This window comes from Lepisosteus oculatus, chromosome 7 (assembly GCF_040954835.1).
Source record: "Lepisosteus oculatus isolate fLepOcu1 chromosome 7, fLepOcu1.hap2, whole genome shotgun sequence".
NCBI classification, from domain to species: domain Eukaryota; kingdom Metazoa; phylum Chordata; class Actinopteri; order Semionotiformes; family Lepisosteidae; genus Lepisosteus; species Lepisosteus oculatus.
The window spans coordinates 4,848,835-4,867,178 of NC_090702.1; the positions used below are offsets into that span (position 1 = coordinate 4,848,835).

General features: G+C 40.9%; 1 protein-coding gene across 3 annotated transcripts in view; it reads right to left on the minus strand.

The window, feature by feature from the left end:
* Positions 1-18,344, minus strand: part of trim24 (tripartite motif containing 24) — a 47,141-nt gene that overhangs the window by 10,440 nt on the left and 18,357 nt on the right. The window contains exons 5-12 of one of the 3 annotated variants that reach the window (XM_069192043.1): positions 10,596-10,712; positions 9,879-9,993; positions 8,236-8,382; positions 5,823-5,937; positions 4,444-4,841; positions 2,617-2,631; positions 652-810; positions 10-124 (exon numbers count right to left, since the gene is read on the minus strand). In XM_069192043.1, coding sequence (XP_069048144.1) covers positions 10-124; positions 652-810; positions 2,617-2,631; positions 4,444-4,841; positions 5,823-5,937; positions 8,236-8,382; positions 9,879-9,993; positions 10,596-10,712 — 1,181 coding nt within the window. Of the gene's footprint in view, positions 1-9; positions 125-651; positions 814-2,616; positions 2,632-4,443; positions 4,842-5,822; positions 5,938-8,235; positions 8,383-9,878; positions 9,994-10,595; positions 10,713-18,344 lie in introns of all 3 variants that reach the window. The other 2 variants (XM_015353297.2, XM_015353296.2) reach the window with 2 other exon arrangements.

Here is an 18,344-nt window from a genome sequence, read left to right on the forward strand (position 1 = left end):
CAGTCTTACCATTTTTATCTGTGGATGACATTGGTAAGCTTTGAGAAGTGATGGTTTTAGGAACTGTTATTGGGCCATTCCTTTCTTTCCTGTTGTCCAGATATACAGCTTCCATTCTATTTAACTGAGAACAGAACACAACACTGTCCTAAACATTTTTTTTTATATAATGCTTATAAACAACAAGTTTGTTTTCGAAAACGATCAGGTATTTCGAATAATTTCAGAAAGCCATGTCCGGTTCAGGTTGAAGGAGGAGAATGCAGTCATAAACCCTGACATACATTTGAAATAGAATAAGGGAATAAAAACTGAACACTAGCTCTCTCAACATAGGCCAGAATAGTACAATTCGTGTCTTGATATTTTAACTCGCTTTAGAACGAACATTTGAGAGAGATTTTTGGAGGGAAATGCAGGGTTTGTGAAACAAAAACTAGCCACATTGAGGAAGTAGATTCTATCCAAAACGACCTGTGTACTTTTAATTCAGATTTACCTTTACAATGAAAAGCTTAAAGACGTTACTGATTAAATCAGATCATACTGGGATTTAGTCTGCGTTTTGATAAATCGCCACCAGAATAGATCTCTAGTTAAAGTAAAAATGAGTTAACGTGACCGACAGACGTGCTCAACTCCAAGCCTCACCTGTTGGAATGCTGAATACGCCGTGGGGCTGCTGGAACTGGGGTGGGGCAGGGGATTCCGAAGGGCATTCTGGGACTGCTGGGAGATTCCCTGTTTGACTGTAACGTTGGAGACGTTTCCAGCACGTCTCTGATTTTGGACATTAATCGGGTGAGGAGGCTGCTTTAGAAAAAAAAAAAGAGAAATCACTTGACTTGGTGCCGAGAATCATGTACTGCTTGATGCCGACTTATTCTGGTCTATTTGAGCTAAATGGCTAGCACTTTATTTAGTAAGGAAACAAGATCTAAATTGCCTTGTTGTTAACGTACCCTTTGGTACAATGAAGGACTGTTCATTTACTGTATGTCTGTAACATATTTAAGATTTTTTTACAAATTACAAATAACCTAGGAAAAACAGGCATTTCAAGTGTTAAGTTATCAACAGAAGTTCCACAGACTTTGGAACACAGTTCAGCTCGCCAAGTGACTCAGAGACTGAATGGGCTTGTGCCTGCCTTGTCATTCTTGCAGATATCCGTGAAGTGCAAATTTCAGAGGAATGTGTGTACGGCCTTTATATCTTCTGTACTAGTAAAAACAAAGACAAATCTGAAAACCTTCTCTTTGTGGCTCTGTATACTACAAACTCCTGTTGTTTGAACACATCTGGGGGCCATGTAGTCTTCTTAAATGATGATGATTCTATAACTGTAACTTCAACGCAAGGTATTCACCACTTTGGAAACGTCAAAATAGACGAGCAAACCTAACACATAGAGGAAAAACCTCTTGTAAAACATTACTGTCAGTATATGGAATCAGATGAATAATAGTTCAAGCAAGGGTTTTTGGAGTTACAGATTCTTATTATAAGCCCAGTGCCAGGCACTGTATAGTGGTAGTTTGTTCATTTAGTTGGACTGAGTTTCCATAAAGAACAAGTAAGTTCAAATGCACTTACCGTAAATATAAAGTTTTTGTGCTTCATTGGTTCACAATTATACAACAGCCTGCTGCATGTTTTGTGCACACCGGAAGTCTTAACTGGTTACTTTCTATTAGGAATTAATTTTACATAAAAACATTCCTAGAGCACTTTCAACATATGTAGTTCTTCAAGAAAGATTGGAGCAAACAATGTTTCCTAAACAATTTCGGACAGAATTCTTGAACATCCTTTCAATCTTCTTACATTGTACTGGACTCATCCTATCAGTCTATGGAGCAAAATTTGAATTCGAAACCTCAGACTAAACAATATCTTACAGCTGACAACACTGGGGAGGGGTGGCGACAATGAAACAGTTGTTTTCTTGGTCCTTTGGGTCAGTTAGCATTTCTTCTCCCAAGTCGCAATATAAACAGCTGGCCATTAAGGTCTGAAACATTACATTAATTTTCTTCATGGTATGTAAACAGCATGCAGTATGTCATTGCTCCTTAGCTGTAAAGCCTTTTTTTAAAGGCAGGAAAAGCCTGTTAGGAATTCAGTGCTGACTGTAGACCAAAGACTCTAGAGTTTGTTGTAATACAGTACAATAGGAGACTGTAAAAGCTCAAACACCTCAAAAGAAGTCTCCTGGTTACATTATTTCCTGTCTGGGGAAAGCAGAGTTAAAACACTCCCTTATCAAAGGACATCTCTGTCCTGTCTTTATTTATCTACTTATTATTATTATTCCTGCCCTTGAGAGCCATAGGGGTTGGACATTTTATTTTTTCCTATTACTTCAGCATTGAAACAAATGTCTTATTCATTTCCTCAGTCCTGGGGGTCTCCAAGTTCTTAACTTCTAAGACATCATTTATAAACCCCTTGATACTGTGGCCGTGCATGCCCCAGTATACTTGCATTCCTCAATTTTGCAGCACTAATATCAAGCTACAGGCACAAGGAGGGATATATCCTGGATGAGATGCCAGTCCATTGCAGGACACACACACAAACACATACACACAACCAAGAAGCCAAATAACGTACCCGCATGTCTCTGGACTGTGGGGAGGGGGGAATCAGTGCACCAGGAGGAGACCCACGCAAACACAGGGTAACACGATAACATGCCAACGCCATGCAGACAGCACCCAAGGTCCAGAATTGAACCCAGGGCCCCAGGAGGGTGAGACAGCAATGTTAACCACTGTGTCAGCATGCCACTCAGTTAGCTTCATTTGCATCTCAAATTACATGCCATTTGTATCTCCAATACAAGCCCTACCAATATTTACTTAAAGTAAAACACTACTTTAAAACTTTTGACAACAAATGTGATGATATATGGTAAAATTTCAAGTTAAGATTTTCATTTTGATTGGTTTTATGTGTCCACTGATTGCATAACTGAGCGAGCAGGTAACAGATAAAATACACATTATCAACAAGCACAGTCACGGCCAGTTACTTTACACGAAGGGCTTTTTCTGCAGTTATGAATGTCACTCTTTATCTAGCAGATTGTACTTTAGGAGAGAACTGAAGAGCAGCTGAACAAGGTGAATATATGCATGAACCCTGTCTGGCTCAGTTCAAAACTGTGAAAATTATTACAAATATATTACACCGACAGTCTGAATACAGTCAAAAGTTCAAGCTATCACCATAAACATATTTCCTTTCTCAACTTCAATCTTTTCTCTTAAATAAACTGGAGTGGATAAGTTTTCCCCAATACAGATAGAAGATAAAACTTGGCAAAAATGCTACATCTAGATCAAGTGCTAGTGGCCTCTTCAAAGAAGAAGAACACTTTGTGTATTTCTATGACATAACATCAGCAAACCACGAACAGCAGATGTATGTGCTTGAAGAGATTCCACTTATAACACTGTCATTTGTTATGACTGTGTAAAAGGGTCTCTGCAATCGTAAACTCCAGGGGCTCGTGAATTAACAGAACTGGAAAACAAGAATTGGAACTGAAAACACATCTTCGGATTGATGTTCTTTTCTGCTCATGTCCCATGGTTATGGCAATGCATCTACTGTATAGTATAGACTGGGGAATATCTAGTATATCTAATAGCCTTTTAGAGAGGAACAAATTCTGTTCATAACAAGAATCGCCTGAGCACATGAGATAAGTTAGATATTGCCGATTCAATTGCGACTACTGAGGAGAATGTACACCTATCCAGCCCATTTTTTTAGGTTTCCAATCGTAATTACTTTTCACAATGTATGAGCGTCTGTTTTTCACTTGGAGATAGAGTGTTACAATGTGTACAAAAAGGTTGATTCTTATTTATTCTAGAGTTGATTTCAGTCACAAAATGTGTCACTTGGGAAAAGGTGCTGTAGACCGTCTAGCAGGCACTGTATATTTTAAGTCCTGCTTGTGTCTAATATGTCTTAAGTTTTTGCACGGCTGCACAGGCTGAAAAGCAGTTATGCCCAAATCATAAGATACAAAAAAGACTAAAACAAAAGTACTTGCATGCAAGGTGTTCAAATACTATAATATGGAGGAACAGGACAGAAACCGTGGAGCATTTAAGACATTAAAAAAAATCTCAAATAACTTGCAATACTATCCATACTAACACCCCATTTTGCATTTAAGCCACTTTAAAAAAAATATATAACAGCAACAAATTAGTAGGGAGGATATAATTTCACATAGAGAGGTGAAAGCTTGGAGGGCAAATAGATTGTGGTGTAATTAGTCTTGGATCTTGGATCTGTCGACCTTTAAGAAAAACACTGGGCTTGAGTGATGTCTTCCTAATCTAATGCCTGCGATCTGTGATCTATGATATCTGTAGATCTTTGTGGCCTAAAAAGGGAAAAGTAATTGCAGAAACAACTCACATGGGTGAGGAATCCAGGGTTCTGTGGGTTTGAAGTCGGGCTTGGAGGAACCAGACCTTGAGCGCCAAATCTTGGGCCCTGCTGGGACCCCACAGACGGGCTTTGAACTCGGGACCCCTGGACGCCCCCTTGAGGCTTGAGCACAGGGGGCTCGTGGATGTGCCACACCCAGCCTCTGGGCTGGCGCTGTCGGCCAGGGCGGTAAGACAAGCGCTCCACCTGCTTCTGGAGCTGAGCCAGGGTGTTTGGGGGCACGGCCGGGGCCGGCTGGGAGGAGGAGACGGAGGGGAAGCCGGGCGGAGACGCTCCTGGTTTCTGGGCAGCGGCATTCAGCGCGGCCTGGGCGTTCTGGAAGTTGCTCTGCTGCACGGCGGGGTCCGAATCGATCATGAGAGTTCCTGTGGGGGACCAGAAAGAAAACACCCGACTGGAGCCTCAGCACGCAGCATGTGCTTCTAGCCATGCCCTTTCAAAACCGCTTCTTGCGGTTCGGTGTGTCGGGGGAAAGGGGGGCCCTATCCCAGCAAGCCACGGGCGTAAGGCTGGGTACAAACCAGATGGGATGCCAACCCATCACAGGGCACACTCTCACAGCCGGGTCAGTTTTCCCAGAAGCCAATTAACGTACAAGTCTGTCTTTAGACTGTGGGATGAAACCAGAGCACCCGGAGGAAACCCACACGAACAGGAGAGAACATGCAAACTCCACACAGACAGCACCCCAGGTCCGGAATTGAACCCAGGGCCCCTCGTGCTGCAAGGCAGTAATACTGACTACTCTGCCAGCATGACGACCACTGCATATACAGCACTTTTCTAATTAAAATAGTGGATAATGGCAAGATTTTTGTCCAAGCAATGCAATCAACTGAATATTGTAGGAGGCATTTGAATGAATGAAAACATAAACAGAAAGAATAAACTGATACAAAGCAGAGTGACAGGCATGAATAACAACTGCCTCTAATAATACTTGTGTATCTGTTTCTGGACTTGCTTTGTGCACATTTATGTTAATACTCCAACGCCACAACTTGTTTCATTCAGCAAGAAGTTCCTTTATCCAAACTCAAAAGTGAAGAGATCCTTTTGATTTTTATCTGGGTTCAGTATTAAGAGGCTGACATTGTAGTGAATGTTTGTGGGAACCATTTTAAAAGTTTTCCAAAACTCTCCAGATGATCCGATATAGTCAGATTCCAAACAGTTTAAATGGAGTTTTACTAATGCAGTATATATGTACATATTTAAAAGTGTATATCAGGTATATTGCTACCAGAAGTGAAATGTAAACTTTATAACAAGATCTTTAAAGATTTATTTGAAAACCATTCATATTTACTGATACAATGTATATTTGAATTTATTTTGAATCTTACCAAAATCGATATTTCTAGCCCAAGCAGCAAGACCGGACTGGAATCGGACAGAATTTTGGGGTATAAATGTCATCTCGCATTTGGCCCGCAGAAGGTTTTGGATTTGAAACAAAATCTGAAACAAAAGGAAAAACAACAAATGAATAGGTAGAACCTATGTGCTTTGTTAAGTATTCCTAAACCTATAAATGTGTCCTCCAAGGTACATTCATTCCTCCAATAGTTCCCAAGAATATAGTAGCAAATATTTGTGTACTTTAAGAAGCACTTAAAAAGCTGCTTTCTATAATTGTAGCTGTAGAATATGACTTTTAATAAATATAATTAATTTCAGGTTATTCTCAAAGTCCAGTTTTTCAAGGTTAAATACAAATACTTTTTGTACTTTTTGAGCTCTGTAGCCTATTACCAACTGGAGAAATTAGTTACATTAAGTTTCCTAATATGACTATTCTTGCGAAAAGTTGATAACGATACACACTCAGCCACAAGAAATATAATTTAAAAAGTCTCAGGAGTCAAGAATGAGAAGTTTCAAAGAAATATGGATTTATAAATTAAAACTGTTCATTAAGTTTCATGCTCTAATTGGTAAATTATAAAACTAAATCTAGGTTCTTGAACTAGAAAAATTTGAGATGACAGGAACAACTTTATGTCCCAAATATGTGTGAGTACAGTATAAAACCTAGTCAGATTACTATCAACAAAATACATCAACAGATTTAAACAATATTGATACGTATGCAATACATCTTGAATACAGATCAACTTACAATGTACATGAAGTTTACATTAAGTGTAAGTACAAAGAAAACTAGTCAAATTCCAAAAGCAAAGTGTATAAATATGAAGTACTAAAATGATGTCAACAGATACTAAAAGAACAGATGCAAAGCGGCGATATGGACAATAAAGTTCCATGAGAAAATTAATGCAATTAGTAAATTACACGAAGTGTTTGAGAATCAGGATTAATGCAAAATAGTGTAAATGTTAATGAAAGCTGTAGATGAGAGCCAATTGGTCACCGGTCTTCAGAGGTGCTGAAAGGCGGTTAGGAACCAAGCATTTCTATGGGGAGGTTTTTCCACAACTGTAAAGAAAGGGTGGAGAATGCACAGGCTGGCAGAGTGGGGGGAAAGGAGTTGGTGGAGAGAAACATCTAGCAGCAGAGGAGGAGTGGAGAATGTGATTGAGGGTCCAGTGTGGAGATGGGCAGGAGGTAAGAGTTTAACACAGTAGGGATAAATGAAGGGTTTCGCATCGCGCTGTGGCAGAGGGTGGCGGTGTAGCATGGGGAAAGTTGGGAAGAAATAGGACGAATCTGGCCGAGCTTGAATCGGACAAGGACACTTGCAGGGAGGTCAGCCAGAAGATACCTCCAATCTTCTAGACAGGAGAGAACCGTGGCCTGGACTAGAGTAGCTGGCAATGAAGGGGCAAGATTCTGTACATCTTGCTCGAGAAACGATCCAGGGGAAGACGCATGGTGGGATAAGGAAGGGCCGGGAGTGAGTCAGTGGTTATTCCCAGAGGAGGAACGGGAGAAAGGATGGAAGAAGAACCGAGACAGCTTCAAAGAGGCAGGAGGGAAAGGCAAAGGGACGAACTACGAGTGTAGTTCAACATGATGAAATGGCATCCAAGAAGACAGACTCTTGGAAGCAGAGGTATGGAAGGAGACATGAGCATCAGAGAGAGGAAAAGAGGGAGATTTGAGCACCACCAGCATAAAGACGATACAGGAAGCTGTGGGAAGTCATTGGATGACCCACAGATGAGTTTTAAAGAAAAGTAAAGGGACATAGCCTAGTGTGAAGGAGACCGAGCAACGCTAGGAATCGCACTTTGTACAATCAGCAAAAAGGAAGGACAGAAACAGATCAGTGGGTGTCGAAAGGAATATCCAATGATCTGCAGTGTGAAAAGAAGCAGCAGAGAGATCAAAAAGAATTAAGAGAGGGGAGGGAGGCCGCATGAGCTGTCGGTACCAGTGACATTCATTTTGAGTTAAGGCAGGTGGACCACAGCACTCACATTTTGCGTCTGCTGCGGGTCGTGGATAGAAAAAAAAAGAGGAGAACTAGTAAGAAATGAAAAGGGCAGAGTAAAAGTATATCGGCCACTGGTGGGGAAAACAGTCAAAAGCAAGACTGATGGCTTACTTGCCTGCACAAAGAGATCCCGACTATTTCACTGAACAAGTTGAGTCATGCAAGGAAAGAAACAATGACACCAGTGGCGATTAGAATTGAAAAGATAAAAAAAGAATCATTTTAGGTTACTCACAGATTAGGAAGGCTGAACAATAGAAGCACTGTACCAAAAGTAAAAAACAAAATGGCTGTCATATCTAAAGTCTGGAAGCTTCTCTTTAGCAGAAGGTATCAGTAGACTGAGTGCTTCTTACCAGCCGTTTGCTGTACAGAAGGGCAGTGCTGCTGTTATTAGATGCCACCCACTTTGTAAAGTTCATGACGTATTCCAGCTGTTTGGACAGCAAGTTTATGTCTTCTTGCTGCTTGTTCAGGACGGCCTCTTGATCCTTCCTCATAGCCTGGAAAGAAAGAGTTCCAACCGTGGTAAAAACTGGAACATACAAGAATATCTAACGCCTAAAGAACAGAGATTAATTTCCAAAGTTAAAACAATACATCAACCTCTATGGCTAATTTGGACGATGTGAATTCTTTAACGCCACGGGAATTTTCTAGTTCTAACCAAGGGATTTTAAACATTTTCTGGCTTTTCGTGCAAGCCTGCTTTCTCAGCACTAAGGCATGTAGTCAATTTCCTCCATGGTAAACACTGAGTGAAATATTAATTTATCATTCATTTTCCTTCCACCATGTAAACGTTTCACATTTTTACCTCTGAGACACTACATTCTTTAGATTGCTGTTGTAATAATGAAAAATCCTCTTCGTTTTCAACACTTCCTTCTTTCGGATCCTTCCCTCAGCATTTCCATTATATATTTACCCCTGCTTACAAGTCATTACTTTTACTGGATCCTGTTCTTTTGCAATCCCTGCGCAAAGAATGTTCCTTCTATTATATTTGAATCGATTTATTAAAACATTTGCGTCTCCTAGCAGAGCTTCTAGCTTTGCATTCCCTAGGAATGTGTTTGTTCAGTCTTTCAAGTAGGATACCTAAGAGAGGTTCCTAAGGGGTCCATCTATCTTATTAGATATCCAAGATCCAAGGATCTCACCCAGCTGTTTCTTATAATCTTCACATTTATATAGCACTTTTCTGGATACCCCACTCAAAGTGCTTTAGAGGCAATGAGGACTCCCCTCCTCCACCAATGTGAGCTCCCACCTGGATAATGTGAAAAATGCACCAATTTGCTCAGCCATCAGTAGGGAAGAGAAAACAGTAATGAAGCCAATTCATAGATGGGGATTATTATGAGGCCATGATTGATAAAGGCCAGGGGCCAATTTGGCCAGGACACAGGAGTTGACACCCCTATGCTTTTTGGAAAAGTGACCTTGAATTTTTAGTGACCATGGAGAGTTAGGTCCTTGGTTTTACATCTCATCCAAAGGATGGCACCTTTTTTACAGCATAGTGTTCCCATCACTGAACTAAGGCATTAGGACCCACATAGACTGCTGGGAGAGTGCCCTCTACTGGTCCCACTAACACCTCTTCCAGCAGCAACCTTAGCTTTCCCAGGAGGTCCTAGCCAGGCTCACACCTGCTTAGGTAAACCCTGCCTTTCGTGAGTTGCAGGGAGATACAGCTGAAAGAAGTATAAGAGCATCAGCTTCAACAACCTCGCTATGTTGCTTGTTCCATACTTCCATAACCCTTGAAACTGGGGATGCCAAACAGCTCTTTAGATAAGATAAGATCACTTTATTGGCCATACACAATTTATTGTATTAGGAATTTGTATTACACACAAACATTTCTTGGTCTGCAAAGGTAATTTGTTCCTCAAAGACGTTCATAATGCTAAATTCTAACATTTTGGTGGGAGCCATTAACAAAAAAGGTCGCAATGCCAACCCTTGCATCCACAAATAAATTCAAACTCACCTCGAGCTGATTAATCAAAGCCTTGCCCCTTTTCTTAATTTCCACAAACAAAGCATAGATGGACATGTTTATCTCGTATTTAACTGCTTTATGGTTCTCATCCACTTGCTGGAGTCTGGGGAAAAAAATACATATGGCATATGGAATACTCAGTAAGACTAAGTAACTCGCTAACAAATGTGTAAGACAGCACAGAGCAGCATCGTGTAACCGCAATAAAAATGAAAGTTTAAAAGTTAGATTTTGTGGTTTAGCTCTTAAAAAAAAAGCTAGACATTGAGGACTAAATAAATGCGTATTTATAAAAGCACACTCTCATTAAAAGAAAACACTGATCACCTCATGAGATGTCGTCATTCACCATGACAACATTCAAATTTGAAACCATGAGCAGAAAAACGGGAAACTTGTTTTCATAGAATGTTTTGGAATTGGTTCATAAAACCACACCTAAAAAACACAGTTTTCCACCGTTTTGACAAGTATCATACTACTGTATTCAGGGTATTTTATCAGACAAAAACTACGGTGAGGTAAGTCTAGTTCTGCAAAAGGTTGCAATTTGCAACCAAAAATCATTTCTTCCTGTCACAGGTGTCTTGTTGGAAGACAAAAAAAAAACACAGTCCACTTGAAAGCTATCCTAAAAGAATTTCTACACATTTCTACTTTTATCAGGAACTGGTCAGGACAAAGGCTCTTGATCTGTGGCATTACCTGCTCTTTATGACATCCGATACTGCCTCCACTGCCTTCTTTTTCTCCTGTAACTGCATCGTCATCGTCTCAAGACACTCCTTGTGATTTTTGTAAGCATCTTCCAGAAACTGGTACCTGAGGAGAGAAGCCAAATGGCAGACAATGCAAGGATTAGCATTCTTGGTCCTGTCAGGAGTTTCAATCTAAGATTTTGCTAAATGGATACCAAGTCTGATAAATCCACCAGACTGGATTGTTCAAGTATATTATGTTGTTTATGTCCAAATATTTCATGTGTTTCCCTGTGTGCGGTTGAAGTCTGACAGCGAGCCTGTTCGTGCATTGAGCTCGCAGTTGAGCAGCTCATTTCTCTGGCCCTGAAATTAACAGATCTCCATGTGGAGGTTGTAGAGAATTCTCTCGCTGTAGAAAGGTGACTTTACGGGGGAGTGTAGAATGCACAGAGGAAAGAGATCACTTTATTGGCCATATACAATCTCTTGTATGAGGTTTTTGTCTTTTCACATACCCCAGCTTGTTCTCCATGAGACACACAGACAGGGAGAGAAGCTTGGGGTCAAAGTGCAGAGACAGCCATTTATACTGCACCTCTGGAGCAACTGGGGTTAAGGGTCTTGCTCAGGGGCCCAACGGAATAGGATTCCTCTGCCGGCCGCAGGATTTGAACCGACAACCTTCCAGCTACAGGCGCAGATCCTTAGCCACAGTGCCACTGCTCCGGAAAAGATCACGTCCTATACAAATGGGTTTCTATTCTGATCTCAGACAAATCACACATGCGACTCTCCTCTCTTCTCAGGCTGTATGGACCTGTTGAACCACACAATGATCCCCCCAGAATCTCCCCAGAGAACGTTTTTTCTAACTACGATCTCCTTGTAGCCTGGGGAACAGCGAGTGGCAGTGTCGACCTGACACCATTTCCCTTGGTTAATGATGTCTACTCCCATTATATTAATGAACTTGGGAGCTGTGCTCTTCAGCCCAAATGCAGAGGAACCCAGGCCCTGTATGTTCCAAATTCCGCCAATTGAGATCAATCTCATTCTGCGCGTTGAAACTTTTATGATTATTGCTTTCTGGGCTAAGATCAAATCAGTGCAAGGTATCTGCACCATCACAAAAATGCATTCAAATTAAGAACCCGTCTTTTGCTGTACAAATTGGGAGATTTAGCTATCTGTGTTGCTAAAGCTCAGGAGGTGGCAAATTCCTTCCTGCTCTACTGAGTGCTCATGCTTTCTAAACCCCTCCACGATTAACACAAACTTCTTAATCAATGCAGCACAAACCCTGGATGAGCCTGTAATGATGCTCTGCTGTCCCGCCTATCTCACTGACAGACACAGCCAGGACAGATAAGGGAGGATCACTACAGTATCACGAATGGCTCTTCTCTATAGGCACACATGCAAGAGCATATTCGGGTGACGTACAAACTTGCAGAAACAAACACTTGAGTGCATATATTTTGGATGTTAGTATATATTCTGAATGCAGCTATTACACCATTTAAAAATATACCATTTTGGTCACGGACACGTTATAGAAAAGATATTGCAGCCCTTGAATCAGTCAGTTGTGGGAGAGATGCTACCCAACCATGTTGCTGAAGCCAGCACTCTGACCTCTTCAAGAAACAGCTGGATGAGACATGTGTAACCATTCTTATGTTATTATACATTACAAATGCAGATGTATAATTCCCGATTAGTAGACAAAATAATCCAAAAACCACACACAGGGTGTTTCCAATCGTTCTTGATTTGTGACATTATATGGATTTTGTTTTTCCTGACACTACGGATGACCTCCCTCGTACTCAAGGGTTAGACTGTTTTCAGATTCCCATACATAAGCCAAAATCAGGCAATGACTTATAAGAAGTTTACAATTTTAATTGAACTTTTCTTGTCCACCCAAATCTTGAATTGCATAAAAACATGTACATAAGAGCATGCACAATTTAGTTTGTGTACATTATATACTCAGGATTTTGCAGTAAATGAGCAGGTATGTTATTCAGATCATCCAAAACGTTAGCTGACTTTTTGATCTGACTTAAGCTGGTATCATTGGTGATGAACGCTTGAAATTACCTCTCCACTATACGTTGTAAAAGTCCAGATTTCTTCTTTTAACTATATTTCTTCTCCAGTGAACATAATGCAAAAAATCCCAGAAGAGCTGTAGCATGATGGATAGTATAATCAGTGCCTACAGTGTACTTGAAAAACCACAGTATGCAAGACAAGGTCTCCTCTAATTTGGACCAGATCAAATTACCACCAAACCATGAATGTTATCCTAGTTTCAAAAGTCCAGACAGGGATTCTCTGCTCTCCCTCTGTTACAAAATTAAAAACTTCAAAGCCACATCTGACGTAAACTGTATTTTAAGCAGTACAAACTATATTTTTTATAACTATGTTTTTCGTTTTTCCATTTTCTTCAGCGATTTCTAGCCAAACACAACTGAAGACAACACAACAGAGAAGACTTGCCATTACTAAGTGCTCTAGCAAATCCACTTATAATTGGGGAAAAAAGTATCTGGTTTATCAAATAGTTAAAAATAAAATGTCATTTTACAAGAATAGCACATGTACTGTGTTTTATTGTGCTTTCTAGAAAACAGTAAACAGGAGGCTATTTGTTTCAGTTTCAGCAGGGGGAGCTCCAGGACTGTGCAACAACCCCTCTAATTTCATGAATGGTGTGTATGAAGAAGTATTAGGTTTTCCCCATCAAACACACAACAGTACTGTTCATAACAATGTAGCCTAGTTGCATCTGATATGTCTAGATCAGGACCACACAGTGGTGCAGTGGTTAGTGCTAGTGTATAAAAATCTTAACAGTTCACTAATCTGACCGTTCATGAACCTTCAAGTACCATTTACATTTAGGACCCAATTCTCCCGTTTTCTTCTGAACTGTAGTACACAACTATAGAAAATATCACAAACCAAAAACAGATAGTTTTTAGACTACCAAAGAACTTTCACTTCATGCTACTTTTACTGAGAGTAATGATATTTTTCTAGAAATACTAAGGCTATAATAATGTGGTCTAATATCAAATCGTGGACGGTTTCTTCTACTGACCTCATGCCTCTCCAGTCTTATTCACCTTCCCAGAAGAAAGAGAAATGCTAAGCCCTTTGCATGTTGCTCAATCCAACTACATATCCCTAAAAAACATCAATATAAAACCCCTATGAAGACAGTAAACCTTTGTCTATGCCGTTAACCTTAACATCAATGCTACATCACAATTTTATCTCAGCTTGACTCTAAACCACCGGGAACATACAGTACTTGAGTCATTCTCAAAGGGAAATTTGCCCTTAATGTGGCAAGTACAGTAACTGCTAGGCTGAGAAGAGCACACTGACTCAGCCCTAAACCCCAGTGTGCAGAAGTTGTCAAAATGTGTTTTTCAGCAGAAATAAACATGTTTCTGCAACTTTGGTCACCCCCATGTAACTTATTGAGCAGGAACAGCACACTTTTCAAAACATGTTTTTCAGCCGAAATAAACATGTTTTTTCAAACTTTGGAATCTCAATGTCACTGCTAGGCTCAGAAGAGCACACTGACTCAGCTCTTAACCCCAGTGTGCAGAAGTTGTCAAAACGTGTTTTTCAGCAGAAATAAACATGTTTGGGCAACTTTGGTCACCCCATGTAACTTATGTGGCAGGAACAGCACAGTTTTCAAAACTTGTTTTTCAGCCGAAATAAACTTGTTTTTTCAAACGTTGGAATCCCAATGTCACTGCTAGGCTCAGAAGAGCACACTGACTCAGCCCTTAACCCCAGTGTTCAGAAGTTGTCAAAACATGTTTTTCAGCAGCCACTTAACATTGTACCTTTTGAGGAATCGCAATCAAATATCTGTATTTTTGTCTGTTAATAATAATAATGCTTTTCTGGACACTCCGCTCAAAGCGCTTTACAGGTAATGGGGACTCCCCTCCAACACCACCAGTGTGTAGCCCCCACCTGGATGCTACGACGGCAGCCATAGTGCACCTGTAGGCTCACCACACACCAGCTATCAGTGGGGAGGAGAGCAGAGTGATGCAGCCAGTTCAGAGATGGGGATTATTAGGAGGCCATGACTGGTAAAATCTAGAGGGGGGAATTTCTTCCAAGACACCCGGGTTAATCAGGGTTAACTCCTGATTCAATAAACGCCCTGGGATTTTTTACCGTACAGTTAATGCATGGAAAAGGGCAGCTTCATTGCAATATCATCTTCCATATAACAAAAGTCTCTGTTGGGGTTTAGACAAATGCAAAGCCCAGAACCATTGTTGAGATACTTAATTATTTGCTGGTGGATTATAACTGAATCACTTTCATTTTTCATCTTAGGTACCTTTTAACACTCTCAGTAATGGATCACAGGGACATTTATCCATGTCTAGTGCACAGTTAAGCACAGGTTTTAGGAGATAGGAATGATAACCAGTCTGTTCCCTCAGAACTGAAGTGGGACATGTATATATCTCACTTATCTAGCATCAAGTATTACCACTTAAGAACATTGTGAGAGGTGTTGATGGGGTCTGTTAATTTAGCCTCAAACAAAAGTTACACTAAGATGCACTAAAGCTGACTTGCTTTAGCAGCCCCAGTGGCTTAACGCTACATAGTAAATGACAGGAACAACACCCACAAACAGGATATACCAGACCAATGTCTGCTGCATATCAAAGGACAGAACCTAGAGCAAAACAGAGTAGGACAAGAGTTAATTACATATCAAAGAACAGGACAAGCACTCAGATTGTGAAACAAACTTTCTCCTGACTGTATATAAGAGCTGGGAAACCCTTGCAGGATGGTCAGATCCAACATGCGTTGATGTCATCATTGAGCTCAATAAAACAACTGAATCCACGCAAGACTGGGTCCTGCTCCTTTGATGAAGGATTTCCCACAACAGAACTAACTCTGAAGCTCATGTCTAGGACTTTTGTTTTATACACCACTGCATGCAGCGATAAACCTTCCTGCGTTACTGTAAAAAGAATTGAACATCACGTTAGGGGAAAAGGACATACATGTAATAGATATATTTATTCACAAGACATCCACCTGCTCAGAGCCGTCATGCATTCTTTGAGAGCTAAATAAGTCAGCTAAATAAAAGCCTTCAACCCACAATGGGTGGGGTAACTTTTTAAAACAAAGAACGAATTCTAATGGAATTCCCATTTGGTAACCAGGAGTTGAACTATAAGACTTGGGTGTTTCAAATCTTGGTTACTCCCATCATGTCTGTGATTCTAATGGCTCATTTAGTCAGACCATGGTAACAGCAGACTTAAGATTTCACTTATTAACTTACAGATCACATTAGATACTACAGCTTCAGTCTCTGTCCTTCACAATCATACCGGTGATTCAAAGGTATGGGGGCAACACAACTCAAAGTTAAGACTGAGGTTGTGTTCTTAAGTTCCCAAGAGCCATTTTTTTAGTGAAATGGTGACATCAGTAGTCTTGTTGTCAAAGACAAAATCAGACACCAAATGGAAATGAGAGACAAATATCAAAAATCCCTATTTACTCTTTGACACTCTGATTTTTAAAAAGTCACTCTCAGTAAGACCCCCCCCCCCATTTTTGCCAAAATTTTTGCTCATTCTAAATACAGCTACTGTTAACCATACGCTTCAAATGCAGAAATGGTGACATCAGTAGTCTTGTTGTCAAAGACAAAATCAGACACCAAATGGAAATGAGAGACCTGGGCATTACTGTTGACCCAATTGAAGTGCCATGTTAATAAAGTCATAAAGATACGACGTGCATAATATTGCTTAATTAAGGCCCCAGTGCAATCCACCACTGAAATATCAACTCAGATATATAAGGATTAAGCCATATATACCTTTATTTTAACAAAATTAAACCAATAAAGGCTAAATGGGCTTTGTTATGCCCAGAATGGCTCAATTTAAACCAACAAATATAATTCTATGTAAACTGCCCAGACTACTTTCAAATCTAGAATCCACTTTCAAGATTTTCCTGCTCACATAAACAGCACTAATAGTCTAGGCCCAATTTTTCTTATTAAGCTTTAATTAACGATAACGGCTTTTTAATGACAGGTAAATGAAATACTGTTGCACACTTTGATGTACTTAAGAGTTAGTTCCACTCAAAAGCACCACATCTGGCAAAACTCATTGCCCAAATCCATTAGCGACTGTCAACATGGTTGAAACGAGTGTTTTTAACCATGGTTTATATTAGTTACTGGTTTTGCAGATCCCATGTGCACTGCTGTATGGCTCTCCCAGGTTTTCATTGCTGCTTAACCTGGAGGTACAAGATGAATCCCGTACCAGTTGTTCCTGTATCACCATGGCTGAAATCCAGCAGACACACAGGATTATTGTGGTCGAGTCGGAGCTCTTCCACGCATTCTCCTGAAGCTCTCGTTTACATTCTTACAGGAAATACTGGTGTACGCTCGGAAAAGAGCCTGAATTCCCAGCGGCATTCCACTCCCTCACATTTATGGGATTTACTCTATCCCATTTCCGGGGCCGTTTTCTTTTTGCCCCCACTCGATTGATTCTGCCTTTGCCAGCCAAACGCACCGGCGCATCGCTGCATCAGGTAGTGACGGCGCCACAGACAAACTCAGCCAGGTCCACACTATCAATTTAAACCAAGACGTAAGAGACAGTGAAACTATTTTCTAGATGTTCCGCCAAAAAAAACAATATAATCCATTACATAAATAACAAATAAGAACTTTTAGAAGGCACTTACAAAAACACCCCCAAGCAACTGCACAAATTATTTGTAATGTAAGCCGTCAACGAGATTTATTTCTCTTATGTTCTTAGTGCTCTTTGTATCTTCTCATGGTATTTTCTCTTACGCTAGTAGCATAGCTGTTATGATCTTACCTGAAACAGGTATGCCATGAAGTTAAAAAAAAATCCATGTTCTTACACAAACCACACACTAAAAGCTGAAGCAAAAAATAAACCATAAAATTATGCCTTATTGTTTATGGATGCCGAATCTGATGCACTGCTCATCATACCCGAGATTAGTCCCACTAAAGAGGCTATATATACACATTTTATTTTACACTAATAGGGTTTTGAGCCTAAAAATCCCTATTTACTCTTTGACACTCTGATTTTTAAAAAGTCACTCTCAGTAAGACCCCCCCCCCCCATTTTTGCCAAAATTTTGCTCATTCTAAATACAGCTACTGTTAACCATACGCTTCAAATGCAGAAATGCTCACCAACATGTCTACCGCTGATTTTACCCAGTGCAATGTTAGTTGGAGGGGTTGGGGAATACAATATTTCTCTTTGTTTTGGGGGGGATACGTGGAAAGACTAAGGACCCCAAAGAATCCCTGGCTAAGAGCCACCATGCCAAACTAAGCAACAGTAGCAAAGGCCGGTCGGTGGAAGTCGGAGGACGGGACAGGCCGGTCGGTGGAAGTCGGAGGACGGGACAGGCCAGTCGGTGGAAGGCGGAGGACGGGACAGGCCGGTCGGTGGAAGGCGGAGGACGGGACAGGCCGGTCGGTGGAAGGCGGAGGACGGGACAGGCCGGTCGGTGGAAGTCGGAGGACGGGACAGGCCGGTCGGTGGAAGTCGGAGGACGGGACAGGCCGGTCGGTGGAAGTCGGAGGACGGAGAGGCCGGTCGGTGGAAGTCGGAGGACGGAGAGGCCGGTCGGTGGAGTTAGC